Genomic DNA, 20,131 nt, shown 5'->3' with positions numbered 1-20,131 from the left:
CCGTAATTACATTTATTCAAACATTATGTTAAGGCTGTCAAGAGAGCCGGTCAAAAGGCTTAAATATGTGTTACCGAGCTTACATCAAGTAATACATCTCGCTCCGTCTGTCTAGTCAAAATGTTTTACACTATATTTCTCCCACTTCCCATTCTCGGATCAAATTGAAACTTTGCACAAATGTTCATTGTCCAAGACAACACATGAATCAATTAAAAAAGTAAACCAATTAGTTAATCGGTTAGTCGTAATTAAATTATTTTGTTTTATACGGAATCATGTCAAGGCTAATTTTGAGAATCAGGTCGTTCGCTGAATAGCTCATTTGCAAAAATTTATTACATGGGGACAACATCGACAAGGCTGCTTCCTTAACATGGCTCAAAGCAGGTCATCTCTACCCTGAAACAGAAGGCTTTGTTACAGCAATACAGGACAGAGTAATCAGGACAAAAAATTACGAGAAGCATATCCTGAAACTCAATGTTGTCGACAAATGCCGAAAATGTGGAAATGTGGGCGAGTCGATTGAGCACATTATGGCAGGATGTCCAGCCCTATCAGAATCAGCCTACCTAGGTCGCCATAACCAAGTTGCAAAGTTAATACACCAACACTTGGCTTTGACGCACAATTTGATCGGTAAAGATACTCCTCCATATTACAAATACTCGCCACAAGAGGTTCTCGAGTCTACTGAACATCTGCTGTACTGGGATAGGCCTATTCTGACTAACAAAACGATAGATTTCAATCGCCCGGATCTTCTGTTTGTTGATAAAAAAGAAAAAAACGCTACCATTATCGATATCGCCGTACCACTATCTCATAATTTAAGAAAAACTGAGATAGAAAAACAAAGAAAATATGGGAACCTAGGCTTGGGGGATTAAGCGTCTATGGAAATAGTCAAAAATAACAATATACCCTATTGTTATATCAACCGAGGGGATAATGACAAATGACCCACAGATGCCTTGAAGGGCCTTAACATTCCTAGGAATATACTCGTTGCCTGTCAGAGGGCGGTACTGCTGCAGACCTGCCACATCACCAGAAATTCCCTTAGTGAAAACTGTTAAAGGGACTACGATGAATTTTGTTTCCCTTTAGCGAAACTCGACCCTGGCAGCGCTAGAGAATGAACACTCGTTTATTTGTAACATAATAATAATAATAATTATCTTTATTATCCATAAGGAAATTTTTCTTATTATTTGTGCGTTACACCAAACAAATCATTATCACTAGAGAAAACCAAAATATACACCTACACCAGACTTACTCATAATATAAATGTGAAATGTTTATATCAAATAGTTGATCAGAGTAATCGTCAGGTTGTGTTATTAAACAGAAGTACATAAATAAAAACTGCAGTATTTTATAGTTCCTTCTATTGTGTCTCAGTCTCTTCTGTGTCTCTGTCTCTTCTGTGTCTCTGTCTCTTCTGTGTCTCTGTCTCTTCTGTGTCTCTGTCTCTTCTGTGTCTCTGTCTCTTCTGTGTCTCTGTCTCTTCTGTGTCTCTGTCTCTTCTGTGTCTCTGTCTCTTCTGTGTCTCTGTCTCTTCTGTGTCTCTGTCTCTTCTACGTCTCTGTCCCTTCTACGTCTCTGTCCCTTCTACGTCTCTGTCTCTTCTACGTGTCTGTCTCTTCTACGTGTCTGTCTCTTCTACGTGTCTGTCTCTTCTACGTGTCTGTCTCTTCTGTGTCTCTGTCTCTTCTATGTCTCTGTCTCTTCTATGTCTCTGTTTCTTCTATGTCTCTGTTTCTTCTATGTCTCTGTCTCTTCTATGTCTCTGTCTCTTCTATGTCTCTGCTTCTTCTATGTCTCTGTCTCTCCTATGTCTCTGTTTCTTCTATGTCTCTGTCTCTTCTATGTCTCTGTCTCTTCTGTGTCTCTGTCTCTTCTGTGTCTTTGTCTCTTCTGTGTCTCTGCCTCTTCTGTGTCTCTGCCTCTTCTGTGTCTCTGCCTCTTCTGTGTGTCTGCCTCTTCTGTGTGTCTGCCTCTTCTGTGTCTCTGCCTCTTCTATGTGTCTGTCTCTTCTATGTCTCTGTCTCTTCTATGTCTCTGTCTCTTCTATGTCTCTGTCTCTTCTATGTCTCTGCCTCTTCTATGTCTCTGCCTCTTCTATGTCTCTGTCTCTTCTGTGTCTCTGTCTCTTCTGTGTCTCTGTCTCTTCTGTGTCTCTGTCTCTTCTGTGTCTCTGTCTCTTCTGTGTCTCTGTCTCTTCTGTGTCTCTGTCTCTTCTGTGTCTCTGTCTCTTCTATGTGTCTGTCTCTTCTATGTGTCTGTCTCTTCTATGTGTCTGTCTCTTCTATGTGTCTGTCTCTTCTAAGTGTCTGTCTCTTCTAAGTGTCTGTCTCTTCTATGTCTCTGTTTCTTCTATGTCTCTGTTTCTTCTATGTCTCTGTCTCTTCTGTGTCTCTGTCTCTTCTGTGTCTCTGTCTCTTCTATGTCTCTGTCTCTTCTATGTCTCTGTCTCTTCTGTGTCTCTGTCTCTTCTGTGTCTCTGTCTCTTCTATGTCTCTGTCTCTTCTATGTCTCTGTCTCTTCTATGTCTCTGCCTCTTCTATGTCTCTGTCTCTTCTGTGTGTCTGTCTCTTCTGTGTCTCTGTCTCTTCTGTGTCTCTGTCTCTTCTGTGTCTCTGTCTCTTCTGTGTCTCTGTCTCTTCTTTGTCTCTGTCTCTTCTATGTGTCTGTCTCTTCTATGTGTCTGTCTCTTCTAAGTGTCTGTCTCTTCTATGTCTCTGTTTCTTCTATGTCTCTGTTTCTTCTATGTCTCTGTCTCTTATATGTCTCTGTCTCTTCTGTGTCTCTGTCTCTTCTGTGTCTCTGTCTCTTCTATGTCTCTGTCTCTTCTGTGTCTCTGTCTCTTCTGTGTCTCTGTCTCTTCTGTGTCTCTGTCTCTTCTGTGTCTCTGTCTCTTCTGTGTCTCTGTCTCTTCTATGTGTCTGTTTCTTCTGTGTCTCTGTTTCTTCTATGTGTCTGTTTCTTCTATGTCTCTGTCTCTTCTATGTGTCTGTTTCTTCTATGTGTCTGTTTCTTCTATGTCTCTGTTTCTTCTATGTGTCTGTTTCTTCTATGTCTCTGTCTATTCTATGTGTCTGTTTCTTCTGTGTCTCTGTTTCTTCTATGTGTCTGTTTCTTCTATGTGTCTATTTCTTCTATGTCTCTGTCTGTTATATATCTCTGTCTCATCTATGTCTCTGTCTCTTCTATGTGTCTGTTTCTTCTATGTCTCTGTTTCTTCTATGTCTCTGTCTCTCCTATGTCTCTGTCTCTTCTATGTCTCTGTCTCTTCTATGTCTCTGTTTCTTCTATGTCTCTGTTTCTTCTATGTCTCTGTCTCTTATATGTCTCTGTCTCTTATATGTCTCTGTCTCTTCTATGTCTCTATCTCTTCTGTGTCTCTATCTCTTCTGTGTCTCTGTCTCTTCTCTGTCTCTTCTCTGTCTCTATCTCTTCTATGTCTCTATCTCTTCTATGTCTCTGTCTCTTCTGTGTCTCTGTCTCTTCTGTGTCTCTGTCTCTTCTATGTCTCTGTCTCTTCTATGTCTCTGTTTACAAGCCAACATCATGCAATATTTACGCCGCGGCCACATTCAGGCTGGTAAGAGGTCTGAGTTTGAGGAATCGTAGGCAATCATGATTTAAATAAACATTTTAAATGAAGCTAGATAGGATTGTGATTATCAATAATTTGTAGCTCCATTTCTAATATCTACATACATGGTTCTCCTGAATTCTTTAATGATACTGTAACAGGTTAGTAATGACGTATTCAACTGTCTAAACCTAAACAGAAAAGTGAACGAAATTTGTCCTCATTTTGACGTACTAAAAATATTAAAGCCTAACCTTTGACCCGCACTGCTCACTAAACACTAGGCCACAAGTTCCTTTGGCCATCTTTTGTTTTCTTTTCTCAGGGCAGAGGGGAACATTCCTCTTTGGAATGTCTTAGAATACTAAAACAAAAAAAGTGTGAGGAAGGAAAAAAGGTCTAAGTAAGTACACCCATGCTGTCTCAGACTCACAAAGACAGGTTCAACACCAAATTGTATTTTGCTCTTTTCGAGCTCCAAGCATTATAAATAGAATAAAAGTCTTTGGAATGTTTAAAAAGAAAAAATATTTAATTCAGCTACTCTCAGAGAACTGGTTCCTAATATAACGGTAGACGCTGTGATGTAATTTCAATGAGCTGAGCAGCTTGTTAGTTAAAAGTTACAAGGAACTGTGAAGTTGATTCCCTCGGTCCATTGGGCCGGAAGTTCATATCTGAAATAAACAGTTTAACATTTTCAAATTTAACATATTTTTTTTATTTATTAGAGAAATTTGCTGTCGTCTTCTTACTCCTTCATATTTCCATGGCCGACATGTCAATATGTAAATTAGTTTGGTCTTCACGATGAGGGTGTTCTGCAGTCGGACGTAGGATGTTCGATGCAACTCGTGCAAAGGGACTTAATCGACTTAATAGTTGCAATAAATCAAGCTAGTTTTGAGAAATGTAAATTGTCATTTTAATTATAAGGAAAAAATGTCTATTCAGTTGAAAATTATATTTTCCGTTACAACAAAACCAGCACTGAATCGATTTTAAAATATTAAAATTCATTTATCCATAAAGAAAGTTTGGGACTAAATGTCAACAACTTTAAATTGAATATATGTTAGTTTTTTTTTTAATTCGGAAAGGGAGTTAATACTAAAGGACCCATACGTGACATCACTCCTACAAAATCACCGACGTATTACTGCTATTGACGCTTATTCGTAAAGATAGGAGATAGAAGTGTAACTGACCATAGAATAGTGTCACATTGGCACGAATTAAGGTCAAGGTTTAACATTGTCAAGTTCATACTAGGCTCTGCAAAGACAATATGGTCACATTTGTAATGCAGGATCTTGAGCCTTTAAATCAATTAGTGCACATGTGTACTTTACTATTTTGCATTTATAATTATAATTCATTGACATATCTGCACTATTTAGGTCATGTCGTGCCCTTTAACCCTTCAAGGATTCTACTTTTCTACTCAATACAAACGCCTTTATGCAGCATCGAATTTTTTTTTAAAATTGTGGACTTACCTTCGTTTATCAAGGCGCGGTGGTTGAGCGGTAAAGCGAATCCTGGAGTAGATTGGGATTGTTTTACTCTTTCTCTCCCAATCGACGATACCATCGTTGATTTTGACCTCATTACGTTAAATTAATGTTTAATTTTTTAAACGACTTTGAATGATATAAAAAGAGCATGCATTTCCCTTTAATTCTATACCAAATAAAACATTTTCTGATAACAAACAAAGCTAGTGAAGCCCAATCACAACAGGATAGTGAAATAGTAATGAACTTCAAAACGTGGAAAAATAATTACGGAGAGAAAGAGTTAATTTCGGGATCCTTGGGCGCATCTGAATCCACGCAGATTTGATGGATACCTGACATTAATTAGGGAAAAATTAAAGGCGACTGGTCGTTGTGCTGGCCACACGACACGCTCTTTAACAGTATGCCACAGAAACATAGATCTGAGGATCGCAAGGTCTGAAAGGGAAACATTCTTTTTTATTTTACTGACCTTCGTTTTTTGTAGAAAATATAGGGCAGCCTGGCGAAAATCTCAAAGGTTGAAGGACTGCAGACGAATGCTGTGAATGTCTGACACGTGACTGTAAAGCTGTAAGGGGCAGGGGTCTGCAAAAAGAACAAATCCATATGTTGAAGAATTTAATTTCATTGTCGACCTTAACTAGAAATAGAAACAAGGTTACAAAGACAGTTTGTGTGGAAACACAAACTCAAAATCGGCCCACGAAGTGGTCCATCGAGAGTCTTCACCAGGATTCGAACACGGGACTTCCGGTTCCAAGTGCTTTACCCCTCAGCCACAACAAGTCCATATATTCATTTAACGTACACTTATATTTTTTAAAATATTATTATTAACCTTATTCATACATTCAAAATTAATAACATGTTACACTAATAAAGAGAGACTCAAAAAGATTTATTCTTCTTAGAAAATTAGATAAATTGGCAACACACACACACAAAATTCTTGACCTAGATTACTTTAGGTAGTGAGCTAGCTACATTGGTGTACACATGACTTGACAAGACTTTCCCCTCGCAAATAAAAATTAACATCTCCGTTGTCATTTGTCATACAAACTAGACCTAGATCTAGCTAGATCTAGACCTAATTATAAATCTAAATATAGATTCAAGATCTAAGTCTAGGTCTTGATCTAGAACTAGATCTAAGTCTAGGTCTTGATCTAGAACTAGATCTAAGTCTAGGTCTTGATCTAGAACTAGATCTAAGTCTAGATCTAGAAATAGATCTAAGTCTAGATCCTGAATTTCCAGGGGTACCTTGAAATCTCCAGTAATTGCAAAATATACCAAAAAGTCCTGGAAATATCCTGAAATTAAAAATCTCCTGAAAATTCATAAAAATCTCTTGAAAAATAGACAAATAGGCTATGTCATTTTCGGGTGTCATTCCTGCGCACGATAAAAAAAAAAACGGCAGTGTCAGCTTTCATTTAATAAAAATTTATTTGTAGAGACGAATGTATTTTTTAATACAAAATCTTAATTTTGACATTATGTTTATCCCTACCCAGACTGGGCCCCGTGCAATCCATTTCGTATAGGGCCCCGCAATTGTTAGGGCCGGCCCTGCATGGAAACAGTTCTCATAAACCCAGACTTGCTATTCCTTTATACCAAGTAGGCAGCAATTAGGCCTACAATAGCAACTATTATCATGATATTTTGGGTAAGGATTAGACATTGCACAAGGCCCCGCACACCGCTAAGGCCGCTTCTTCCACAGTACTTCATAGCTATATAAAGTTAAATAGAACTTTATCTTATCTTAATTTATATCTTATAAAATACAGACGTTGCTTAATACACTAGAGTAGTTGCTGATTATTTCTTTTACCTGACAAAACAAGAATCAATAAACAAATTCAACTAATTAGTTAATTAAATATTGGTAACTAATTCTTTTGTTTGGTATCGAACAAAGGAAAGAAATACTACTTGACTGATGTGTTGGTATAAGTTGAATTAGTCCCCTATTAACTATGTAAAGAGAAATAGGTCACGGCTTTTTTTAAACTAACAAACCTATTTCCATATGCTATATATCGACTCACTATGTCTGTCTGTCTATCTGTCTGTCTTAGTTTGAAATATATTTTATACGGTATCTAACTCAAAATTTATTTAAAGAAAATTGTTGTTTTGTAATTTACTTCTACTGGCAAAGATGAGTCATCAATTATTCCAACAGTTTGCATTAGGCTTTGTTTATTCTGGTGCAGTTTAATTACCAAAAATGAGAATGTCTTTGAACTTTTTACGTAACATGATTATGTGGCTGTGTGAAAATTTGCATAAACAAAAATGGAAAAGCTGCTAAGTTAGCTGGAATGATGCTTTACTAGCGAGATTCCAACGTAGTTGGCAGTATGTAATGTTATATCTTCTGCCGTTGTTGTAATTGGCAATAGATAATTCAATATAATCTGCTTAATCAAAATACGATAGTAGATGCAAGAGGTAATGTAATGTAATAGTTAACACTTTAAGAGATATTTATGCAAAAATATTTTTGGCCCACAAATAGTTTCGTTTTCTTGCATCTAATCAAACCAATATTTCTTATTATTATGAACAATAAATTAACTATTTTGAACTAGGTCTTCATCTTTATGTATAAAATTTAGATTGTAACGTACTCTACGATTATTCTTCGAAATACAGTCCGGGTAACTTCCCACAATGACGTTCTTTTCCAGCCAAGTAAACAAAACTTCACATTCGGGTTGAGGCGTCGGAGACTCCAACTCGACATTGGTCAGGTCTGCATATTCATATTGCTTTGGCCTGAGGGATACATGAATACAATGGGAAGGGGGGGGGAGGATAACATCACAGGTAAAAAATCAAGAATTAATGGATTAAAAATACATAGACATTTAACTTTGTTAACTAAATTTCTACTGAGCATGCCCATAAGAAGAAAGTCTGCAAACGCATGTCATAAGACGCAGCTAAAGAGTAACATGTATCCCATATTATCAATATTTCCAGCATGGTCTGTATAAATCAACTTACTTGTAATCAATTGGCTGCTTAACATTTAACACCTGACCGTGAATAACTCCGAACTCATCTTCAGAGTAAATCAAAATATTCATTCTGTTAATAACCCCATTGACGGACTGCTCGAGATACAAAGTCCAATTCTATATGAGAAATAAAGAAATTAAAATATTTTAGTACCTCAAAAATAATAAAAAAATAATGGAGAATCGAATCATTAAAAAAAAAAATCAGCTTTGAAAAAATAACCAACATCGAATGTTTCAAAGTTGTATCGTGTGAGAGAACAACATGGCAGAAGTGACGTATTGAACATTTTCATGCATGGCGGGAAAAAAACAAACTATAAATAGCAATGTAAATGATAGTTGAATGGTGTAAGGTTGCAGAATTCGAAGTACTCTTGACACGTAACAAGACAAATACTATAAACTGACCTAAGTCCGTTTCAGCAGACAAATATGAAGTTTATTCTACAACACAATAATAATAATACTGCACTCCTTGTTAGTGCTACAAGTCAAGAAATAATAAACAATCCTATCCGCATAACAGCGGTATCAAATGTATCCAATATATGTTAAGTTACAAATCACGTCCGCATCTCAGCGGGTAACACTGTGCAGAAATATAGATCAACTAATACATGTCTCAAAAAGACCACTGGCAACAACTGCCCATAAATTACTTTCTAACTGAGATTACTACAGACTTTTCTAAGTCGCTACTGTCCATCCCGGACTAAAATATACTTGACCACTCGGTCCAAAGAATACCACTTGACTAACTTGACTTGACTTGTCTGCTTGACTTGACTGACTGAACTCAAAGTCAACTTAATTTATTCTACTTCCTGTTTTCTACACCAGGAATTCCACGTGACTTTTAAACTCTTAACATGACGTGAACTTTAGATCATGCAATGTCAACTAAGAGTGTGACAAGCAAACATTTTGGTGTATCCGGCCTGTAAAATAGAGGAAGTGCTGCTAATTGTGAACTTTTTATCAGCGCAGAATCCAGAGATGTAAGGGAGCATTAGACTTTCACTATAAGACTTGAAATTTGCCTGGGAGAGTTGATGCAATGATTAGCAGCTACGATTTAAGATATTTAAAATTATAGCTGAAATCATTTTTATTTAAAAGGGAATTTCCATTAAGCGTCCTTGACCTTGTTTAGTTTATCGCGACATCTCCTATAGTCTGGTCAAGTAAAGTGAATGGGCCTTACAGCTGCCAAAGAAAATATACGGATGGCTGCCTGGTCGTGCGGTTTGCGCGCTGGACTGTCGTTCGGATTTATCGATGGTCCAGGGTTCAAACCCTGCCCGCTCCCATCCCCCGTCGTCCTGCGGCAGGTTTGGACTAGGAAGTAATTATCTTTAACTTTGAAACATTTTACAAACAAACATTTTACGCCATTCGCAATATTAACTCGGAACATTTAGGCTACTTCACTGCTTTCGCTTTATTGGAAGCATTTTTTTGTATATAAGCTCATATTGAGAACGCCTTTAGTTCCTTCACATAATATTACGTCCGAGACCAGGTCTTCTAAGATAATTCATAGATGAATTTACTGTATTAGTATTTATCAAAACTATGTCACGTTTGGGAGTACCCCAAGATGCAGAACATCAGGGTAGAATATACTGCATGGAAATCATTTGAGGCTATATCTACTAATTAATACATTATATAAAATACAATAATGACTAAAGATATACTTAGACCAAAGATCTCCAGAGCAGGGCGCACTTCTCCCGACTACCCCAAGACACACGACCACTAACAGAAAAAATTACAATTTACAACACAGGTCCAGTGGTCAAGCTGGTAACTCAAGAGCAAATGGAAACTAATCACGGTCTACATGCCCTTTTATAAACTATGTAAGGGGAATCACTCCTATAATCAAAATTACTAAAAAAACAGTTTGTTCCCTATTATGTCACATGATCTAATAGAAGGCAGGAGAGCTGGAGGTTGTCCACTTTTAAGGTATACTGATGCATGCAAGCGTGACATGAAGCTCTATAGAATCGACACCAACAGTTGGGAGAAAGAGGCACTGGATAGACCCAGATGAAGAGCAAGCATCACGGAAGGATCCTGGACTGCAGATGGCGTACACACCAGAAGTAGAAAGAAGGGTGAAAGTACAACTGCCCCTGGTGATTGCAGATATCGTAACTTTGACCGCAGTTTTGTATCAAGGATTAGCCTCTTTAGTCACACGATAAACACAGCTACCATCTCTTGAGTAACTTCTTCATGAAAGATGCCTTTCCAAAACACACACGATCCTGCATCTATTAAACCACTGTTACATCAGATCTGGACAAAGTGGTCGTCTCCTTTCCATTAGACTAAAATAGAAAGATTGAAAAACTCCTTCATCCCACTTTCGGTCAGAGTGTTACAAGGTCATCTGCCGTCACCGAGAAGTACATAGAAGTCTAATTCATAAAGCGCTGGTTGTGAGTGTGTATGTGTTTTGTGCGTGAATGGTGTTCGTATTTGTATCTATATTGTTATTGTTACAGTAGTTACACTGAGGTGGTCAATTGTATTCAAACCGAATTTCCATTTGTCAGGACCAGTATAGATTATCTTGTCTTATCTTATCATATCATATCTTATCTTATATTTTCTTATCTTATCTTAAAATGCTACAGAAAGATATCTGTTATCATTACATGTGACTGGATCATTTGTTTCCTGTGCCCGTATAACAGAAAATCTATATATACAACAAATGTGTAAAAACTTACATCCGGGAAAGCTGCTATTTCCACGGGTCTCCAGATGACGCTGATACCATCGTGTTCATCTTCAACCTCAGCATCTAGTTCATCCACAACTCTCTGAACTTTGTTGCTGTAGTAGCCGTTGAAGATGCTGAAGAAGGTGTAGAGATTCTCGGACAGTACTGTGGACAAATGGCTGCGTCTTGAAAGCTGTTATGTACAGTTTAGGTTGCGGTTAATGCATTATTCTTTTGGTAACTACCCTCTTTTAATATGGTACATCAGTCGTGATAAAATTTTTTAAAGAAATATAGAGGCCTATAATGAGTAATATAACCCCAAATAGTAGAGATAGACTATATGTTGCCATTATTAATAGAGATGGTCCATCTATTGCCCAAACCAGTATAAGATGACTACCTACTGCCCAAAATAAGATTCTCTGAGAATGCCTTGGACCAGTGTTTCGCAAATCTTTTTCCTTAACGGAACACTTCTGAGAATTTAAGGGAACACTTAGCTTATTTTTTTTTAGAAAGATTAATTAACGTGATTAATTATTCCAGTAGTTGGTGGAACACCTATTTAAGCCTCACTAGGGTTCCAAGGAACACAGTTTGGGGAACACTTCATGAAGGATCTGGACAGGGGAGATATGTCGGTTTTGGAATGAAATTAGGAATCGTGTCTAAAAACAACGACCTATTTGTCATGACCTATCCTTACTGGCTGTGGATATGCAAGAACATTAACATAAGTAAAGAATGTGACTTTGTAGATTTTCGAAGCATAACAATGTATTATTGTGTCATTATTTTTTCTAAATGAATATCTTTAATTTAGTACTGTGAATGGCCAACAGATGATGAATTTACCATATGGCAACAAAATGATCAACCGCGTTTTCGTTTCTAAGAATCCCGAAATTGAAAATCTCAGTTTGGATTTACTAGAGACATTTTTATGGAATTTCGTTCTATTTTGTTCACTAGCGCTCATGACAAAGATGTAATTAGCTCCCCTCTCACTGACATGTAATTAGCTCCCCTCTTACTGAGATGTAATTAGTTCCCCTCTTACTGAGATGTAATTAGTTCCCCTCTTACTGAGATGTTATTAGTTCCCCTCTCACTGACATGTAATTAGTTCCCCTCTTACTGAGATGTAATTAGTTCCCCTCTTACTGAGATGTAATTAGTTCCCCTCTTACTGAGATGTTATTAGTTCCCCTCTCACTGACATGTAATTAGCTCCCCTCTCACTGACATGTAATTAGTTCCCCTCTTACTGAGATGTAATTAGCTCCCCTCTTACTGAGATGTAATTAGCTCCCCTCTCACTGAGATGTAATTAGTTCCCCTCTCACTGACATGTAATTAGCTCCCCTCTCACTGACATGTAATTAGCTCCCCTCTCACTGATATGTAATTAGCTCCCCTCTTACTGAGATGTTATTAGCGCCCCTTTCACTGTGAACAATTCTATAAATAGCTACATACAGTTGTATATATTTTTAACCAAGCTACATATAATACTATTAGAAAGGTAGCATATGCGGCGTTACCTTTTTCTGCAAATGTCGCAAAACTGCACGACAAGATGAGAAACAGAGACAGTTTGAGGCTGTTCATTTTTTTGGTTCACGTCTGCTCGCTCTCCTCAGTAAGAAACTGGTCTCAGCGGGTCCAGAAGTGTTCTTATATAGGCCAGTGCTTCATCCCAGTTGTTCTGTCTTGAATGTTTTAGCTTTGTTCTCTGTTGACGCTCCCGCATTTGGATCTATAGTCAATACTAGCACATTGTTTATAGGTAGTTAGATCGCTATCTTGACACCTTGTACACCAAAGTTTGCTGACTAGTGGAAATTAAACGTACACAAGAAAATAGTTTCAAAATAGTCTGGGGAGAGGGCGGGTGGACATTATGTTAATTAATAAAACTGTATTGCAGTCACGTGATGTTCCCAATCGAAAAGTGTGACCATCGCGTGATATATTTATGCTAATGAGTATAGAACAAAGTAAATGATCAATTATGTGGTGGCTGATTAGTTAAGCGCTTGGTTTTAGTTTTAGGAAAGCAAAAGTCGGTTGGTCGTTGGGCTGGCCACACGATACCCTTCTCATTAAGAAGTATTAACAAATTAACATGAGTTATTATATAAAATGTTAGTGATGTGGTCTGCCAGTGTGGAGAACAAGACATACACCTAAAAACCGTAACTTTTTTTTTTTTAATTTGATTCATAGGTTGGAGTCTTAGTTTACGAGGAACAATGGCGTATTGTTTGCCTAATGTATTGTCCTTTGGAAACTTAATCCCACATATATACTGAATAGTAAAATTCTCAGGTGCCCATCTGAGTTGTGTGGATTCAGGGACCTGCTTAAATTGCCATAGTGGAAAAATAATGCTCTTCAGTGGGATTCGAACTTGATATCCATCGGTTCGAAAGTGAAGCGACTAACAACTTTAACAACCACTTATACCCTAATAAAGCGCTTTCTTAAAAGCATGGGACACTTCGACATTGTTTTACAGTCCAGAGTTTATCGAATCTCACCGAGGTCGTAAGTAAATCTTCCATATTTCCGTTGGATATTTTTACATATTTGAGTAATACTAAGTCATTAAACAATCTATCTTAGGGATTGTCAACCTGTGGCTCGCGACCCCCCTTTTGGATCCAATGACGATTTGCCAGGGTTCGCCGAGCTAAACAAATTTAACAACCGCTGATCTTTTCAATTTTGACAAACTGTCATATATGAAAGAGAGTGCATCCTGTTCGTTATGCCAAGAAAGTATGTTTGATTTTTCATGTTAGTGAACGCTTTAAAACAACTAAATCTTTTTCTGGAGTAACCCCACAGTGTGATCCAAGCTTGAATGTCACGCCGAAAGAAAATAGCTTTAATAACTTGTCAGTTTTCTTATTTTTTAACTGCTTTTTTTTCTATTACCTATCAATTAATTCCTTCGCCCATAAATGATATGTTAGTTGATGGTTTTCCTTGAATGCCAAGTACTTTGCATATTCCTTCTCTTGTAAAAAGCTTTATCAATCATCTTGTGACAGACATTTAAAAGTTGGAAAACAATCTATCAGTCTATGTCTCCTGATCCCTTTGGAGGAGAAAGTGTGTGGGGGGGGGGACATCTGAGTGGGAGGCATAGTCATAGTGTTTTTTTTTTTTTTAAAGTTGTAAATTATAATGTTCAGAGTGTTCTTTTGTGAGTGAAGAAAAGAGTACAGAACTTTTTTTTTTTTTAGTTATTTTTGTGAGAGAAGACAGTAACTGGTTTTCATAATATTGGTTGTATAGGATATATAGTATTTATAATTAGCTGTTATCATTATGGGAAAATGGAGGCGCGGTGGCTGGGCGGTAAAGCGCTTGGCTTCCGAACCTGGGTCCTGGTGAAGACTGAGAATTTTTAATTTCGGGATCTTCGGGCGCCTCTGAATCCACTCAGCTCTGATGGTTAGGGTTAGCGAGCTTGTCAAGATGGCTGCTTTTTGTATAAAGGCACATTCCTCGTTCCATACGCTAGGACAAATCTGTACAAATGCTCTTTCTTCCCTAGCGATATTAGAGCATGGAATGGGTTGCCTGAGAAAACCAATGACTTGGCAGAATTGAAGTCATTGGTTAGCATGCATGACTGGATGCATGACGCGTTGGACGAAAAAAAACTTCTTTTTTTGAAGTAACGTCTGTATTTTATCTAAAGAGAAAGGGGGAGGGGGAAAGGAATAAAAAAAATTATTCCCCAACAAATTCTGAGCATGAAGGTGAACTGAAGGTCAGTGTCTGTCAATACGCTTTAATTGCGACGTATTATGTTACCTACTGTGCAAGCATAATAGACCCATAGGGGCCGCCGACTATACATACAAACTCCCTTTGTCACTCATTCCAAAGCTAATAATGAACTTGCTCGGTCTGTCTGTCTGGTAAAAAATTATAATTCTCGGATCAAGATGAAAGTTTGCACAATTGTCTATCGCCCTTTACAAAACATGAATCAATAAAAATATTGACCAATGATATTATCTATAAATCGTAATTGATTAATTTATTTTTACATAGAATGTAGCCTATAGGAAAAAAAAAATTCACTTGACGAAGGGGAGATTGTTCCGAATATTTATGAAAATTCAACTAACGCTAAAAGACTGTTAGCAATCGCACTTCTAATATATATCTAAATTAATTTTCGAAAAAAAAACAAAACATTATCGAAAATCGGTTGTTCCGGAGATTTTATGAGACACATTGTAACTCTAAATAATTGCATATAATTAAAATATTGCATTTCTAGCTTTTACTACGTTTAATTTTCTTGCTAAAACTCTTCATCGACCTTATTATGTTCCAGATTTTTTAGGAAAACAACTTCTTAACTCATATATATATATATATATATATATATATATATATATATGAGATATATCCTCTGCAAAGCTTTGAGTACGCCTTTCTAGAGTTATCTTATATTATACACTGCAGACATTACAACATTAAAAGATAAAATAATTACGTCTGATGCAATTCGTTTGTCAATCTAGTCATGCATGTTAATCAGTGACTTAAACTCTGCTAATTTGTTGGGGTTTTTTCTTCTTGTCTGATTCAGGCAGTTCGTTACATTCTCTAACGGCATGAGAGAAAAATGTGTACGAATTTGTTCTGCCATATGGCCTGGGCATGCTACCCTGCCTCATAGTGGCGCCCGGGTGGAAACGATTAGGCTAAAAGGTAGTAAAACAAGACTTCCGTGGGGGTGCCTAAGGGGGTGCGAGAGCATCCTCATTGCACTGTGCGGAGTTGTAAAAAAGCTCCCACCACCTTGTAACAATCCAGGCGCTGTTCCTCAATTTTGAATTTAATTTAATAAACCATTTCATTTGATTTAATTGTCATTGTAAATTAGCTTTCAATTTAGATTTAGACATAAATTAGGCATTGTAAACCTTAAACTAGATTTAGACTAGACCCCTTTAAAAGCTAAAATCAACAACAGTCATCATGAAATTGCTCTGGCTATTTATCCTAATAATTACTAAATACATACTAGCTGAACACAGAACCAGATCTACCTTAGTCAACACTAAACTTAAAAAAGAAACAACAGTCATAATCAATCATCACACTTTAGATCAAAGCAACTTAAAAAATAACCTAACATACACATCCATAACACTAAAGAAGATTACCCATCACAAATGGAAGTTCTCAATCAGACACAGCAGAAATAAATACCTATCACTGTTAATATTAATAGCAGGAGATGTAGAGTCAAATCCAGGGCCTAGATCTAAAGATAGATGCAACATCTGCAAAAAAGTATGCACCATGAAACAGAAAGCCATTCAATGTGACACCTGCGATGAATGGTACCATGCATCATGTCTCCATATGAATACACCTGTGTATTATGCCTTAGGCAATAAAGATGCATCATGGCACTGTGTACCGTGTGGGTTACCTCAGTTTACATCAGGACTGTTTGATTCCTTTGATGCAGACACTTCTAACCCATACAACATCCTAAACACCATCCCAAACCAAACTCACCAACCACTAGCCAGATCCACTCCTGTTAAACCTAAATCTACTAAAATTAATACAACAGCCTCACTAAACAAACCTACTAAAGAAGTAACACCAAAATACCTTAAAACCTTAGTAATAAATTTTCAAAGCATTAGGAACAAAACAGCAGACTTAGAAATTCTATTAGAATGTGAGAAACCAGACATAATTGCAGGAACAGAAACTTGGCTACATCCTGAAATTTATAATGCAGAAATTTTCAATAGTAATTATGAAATTTTTAGAAAAGATAGGGCTGATAACCATGGAGGAGTTCTTTTAGCAATAAAAAACACTCTTATAGCAGAAGAAATTACCTTACCTAACTCAAAAAATATAGAATCAACATTTTGTAAAATTAATACCACCTCAACATCCCTAATAATAGGCAGCATTTACAGACCACCAAATTCTAGTTTAGAATACATGCAGGAACTATGTAATCAGATTACGACACTTAAAGAGACAAATAAAAATGCAGTTTTTTGGATTATGGGTGATTTCAACCTACCTGATATAAATTGGAAAACACTAACCATAGATAAACACCAAAACCTTAAGGACATAAATGAGCTTTTCATAGAAACTTTACACAACCTAAGTTTAGATCAAATCATTAAAAAGCCAACTAGATTAAACAACATATTAGATCTCTTCTTAACCAACAGACCTGGATTAGTAGTTGATTATGATATTATCCCTGGTCTATCAGACCATGAGATCATAAAAATACACAGTCAGATAAAAGCAGTAGCCAATACAAAACCCAAAAGAAAAATCTTACTCTGGAATAAATGTAACCTAACACAACTACACCAAGCTGCATTAAACTTTCAACAAACATTCTTATTAGAAAAAGACATTAACCAACCAGTCGATGATCTCTGGAATTTCATTAAAAACCATCTTAAAAGCATTATAGAAAATCAAATACCAACTAAATACACATCAAACAAAATAAATAAATGCTGGTTTAATAATAGACTAAAGAAGCTTTGTAAACAGAAGGAAAACCTATATAGAAAATTTAAAGAAACTAATGCAGAAAGAGTTTACAAAAGTATATAAAAATTAAACACTTAACCCAAAAAGTAAGCAGACAGCTGCAGAGTGAATACATAAACAATGTAATATCTAAAGACAACAACAAAAACCTATGGTCATACATTAAGTCTAAGAAAATGGAAACATCAGGCCTAGCGCCATTAAAAGATGAACATAACATAATACATAATGATAATGAAACTAAAGCAAACATTCTAAACAAATACTTTGCATCAGCATTCTCAGCCCCAGGAGACAAAGACATATTACTGAATTTGAACCAAGTAGACAACATAGAAGATATAGTAGTACAAGAAAATGGAATTCAAAAACTATTAGCCAACACCAAACCAAATAAAGCTTCTGGACCTGATGGTATTCCAGCTAGATTACTCAAAGAACTAAGTAATGAGCTAGCCCCAGTGTTCAAAATACTCTTTCAGGCTTCACTTAACCAGGGCAGAGTACCAAAGGACTGGAAAGAAGCTAATGTCACCCCCCTATTTAAAAAAGGAGAAAAATCTGACCCAGGAAACTACAGACCAGTATCACTTACCAGCATTACATGTAAAATCCTAGAACACATAATATGTAGCAACATCATAAACCACTTAGACAAACATAATGTCCTCACACCATACCAACATGGCTTTAGGAAATATAGATCATGTGAAACACAACTAATAGGACTAATTGATGATTTTTCAAAAGGTTTAGATAATAGTGAACAAATAGATGCTATCTTACTAGATTTTTCTAAGGCTTTTGACAAAGTTCACCACCATAGTTTGCTTAAAAAATTAAAATATTTCGGCATTAATGGTCCACTGCATCAGTGGATTAAAGACTTTCTGATAGGGAGAGAACAAACTGTAATAATAAATGGCTCTAAATCAACACCGATAACAGTAAACTCAGGTGTACCTCAAGGAACAGTCTTGGGTCCACTACTATTTTTAATTTACATAAATGATTTACCAAATTGCATTACTTCAGGAACAAAAGTCAGATTATTTGCAGACGATTGCATAATATATAGAACAATAAAAACAACACAAGATACAGAAATTTTACAAAGAGAATTAGATGAATTACAAAAATGGGAATCAAATTGGAGCATGTCTTTCCACCCAGAAAAATGTCAGTTGTTAAGAGTAACAAAAAAACTAAAACAAATTAATTCCACTTATCTTATTCATGGCAAACCAGTAACACAGACTAAAAACGCAAAATACCTAGGTGTTATAATAAATGAAAAACTGTCATGGAATCCACATATTGATGAAACTACAAAAAAATCAAACAAAGCATTAGGATTTATTAAAAGAAATTTCTATAAATCAAATAAGAACATAAAACTAAAATGTTATTTAACCTTGGTTAGGCCAATAATAGAATATGCATCCTCTGTTTGGGACCCCTCAACTCAAGAAAACATTAAGAAACTAGAACAGACACAAAATAGAGCAGTGCGATTCATAACAAACGAATATTCACATTTGACTAGAGTAACACCTTTAGTAAAATCACTAAATTTAGAAAGCCTTCAGGACAGAAGGCTCAAAAGTAAAGTAGCAATAATACATAAAACACTGAACCATAATCTTCAAATACAAAAACAAAATTTAATAAAATACTCTGAAAGACACAAAGATAAAGGCACATTCCTCGTCCCATATGCTAGGACAAATTTGTACAAGTGCTCCTTCTTCCCTAGTGCTATTAGAGTATGGAATGGGTTGCCTGAGCTAGCCAGGAAAACCAGTGACTTGGCAGAATTTAAGTCATTGGTTAATATGCATGACTAAATGCATGACGCGTAGGACGTAATCATCTTCTTTTTTGAAGTAACGTCTGTATTATATAAGATAAGATAAGGGGCCGTTACATAAATGGCGTGTCCTGCACGGTTAGCCTGGTATAGAAAAGGAAAATGGCAGGGGTCCCGGTGCACGCGGTCTCTTGCCGCGAGTCTGACCCACCCGCCAGACAGAACAGTGTACACTGTTCTCATTCAGGCCGGTGAGAGGGAGCTTTTGTTCACTTTTGCTGGCTTAGAGTTCCAAGAGCTGAAGGCTCAACTCTACCTGACAGTTTCAAGAAGAAAAGAAGAAGTTCTGCTATATGGACTATAATTACTATCGATTATAGTGTACTGGTCATTGATACATTTATCTTTTTGCCGACTCCACGTACATGTATATATCTTTGTTACTTGAACTGTATTCTTCTACCAGCAAGGGTTGAGCTTTCTTTCTCTTTTTTAGGTCTTTGCTTGCATCACATAACTCAAGGCCATTTGTAACCTTCGATTTTTCTTAAGACTTCAGAGTTAGACTCACCTAATACTGATCTGATAGTATTCGTGAGTCAATGCCGTAGTGTGTAAACTAGAGAGGTGATTATTTTTCTTCCACGCTGACCTCAAACAATTCATCAATGTTTGAATTTTTTGTCGTATTTAATGCGTGGATATATATATATATATATTTCATTTTATCATTCCCCCCTTTTTTTTATGCTGGAGGCCGTAAATGACCTCAGTGAGTGTGTTACTGTGTTTAGGAGCATTAGTTTTGATTTTTTCGATTTA

At 36.5% G+C, this 20,131-nt stretch overlaps 1 protein-coding gene across 1 annotated transcript; it reads right to left on the bottom strand.

Annotated features, from left to right (window-relative positions):
• Positions 1-4,122: 4,122 nt before the first annotated feature.
• On the bottom strand, positions 4,123-12,550 carry LOC129924317 (uncharacterized). Its single transcript, XM_056018579.1, has 6 exons — positions 12,459-12,550; positions 10,919-11,076; positions 8,155-8,285; positions 7,776-7,923; positions 5,600-5,715; positions 4,123-4,284 (listed from the first exon to the last, which is right to left on the bottom strand). The coding sequence occupies exons 1-6, from the start codon at positions 12,523-12,525 to the stop codon at positions 4,224-4,226; spliced, it is 681 nt and encodes a 226-aa protein (XP_055874554.1). The 5' UTR covers positions 12,526-12,550; the 3' UTR covers positions 4,123-4,223.
• Between the last annotated feature and the right edge of the window lie 7,581 nt (positions 12,551-20,131).

This window comes from Biomphalaria glabrata, chromosome 1 (assembly GCF_947242115.1).
Source record: "Biomphalaria glabrata chromosome 1, xgBioGlab47.1, whole genome shotgun sequence".
Lineage (NCBI taxonomy): Eukaryota > Metazoa > Mollusca > Gastropoda > Planorbidae > Biomphalaria > Biomphalaria glabrata.
The sequence above is the reverse complement of the archived record's forward strand: the minus strand, read 5'-3'. Positions and strand labels throughout refer to the sequence as shown.

Coding starts and splice junctions, on each gene's coding strand:
- LOC129924317 (XM_056018579.1), bottom strand. CDS start 12,525: ATGAACAGCCTCAAACTGTCTCTGTTTCTCATCTTGTCGTGCAGTTTT. Junction 5,716..7,775: donor TTTCGAAGAATAATCGTAGA/GTACGTTACAAT, acceptor TTCTTTTTGCAG/ACCCCTGCCCCTTACAGCTT. Junction 4,285..5,599: donor ATTTTCTACAAAAAACGAAG/GTCAGTAAAATA, acceptor TGTTTATTTCAG/ATATGAACTTCCGGCCCAAT.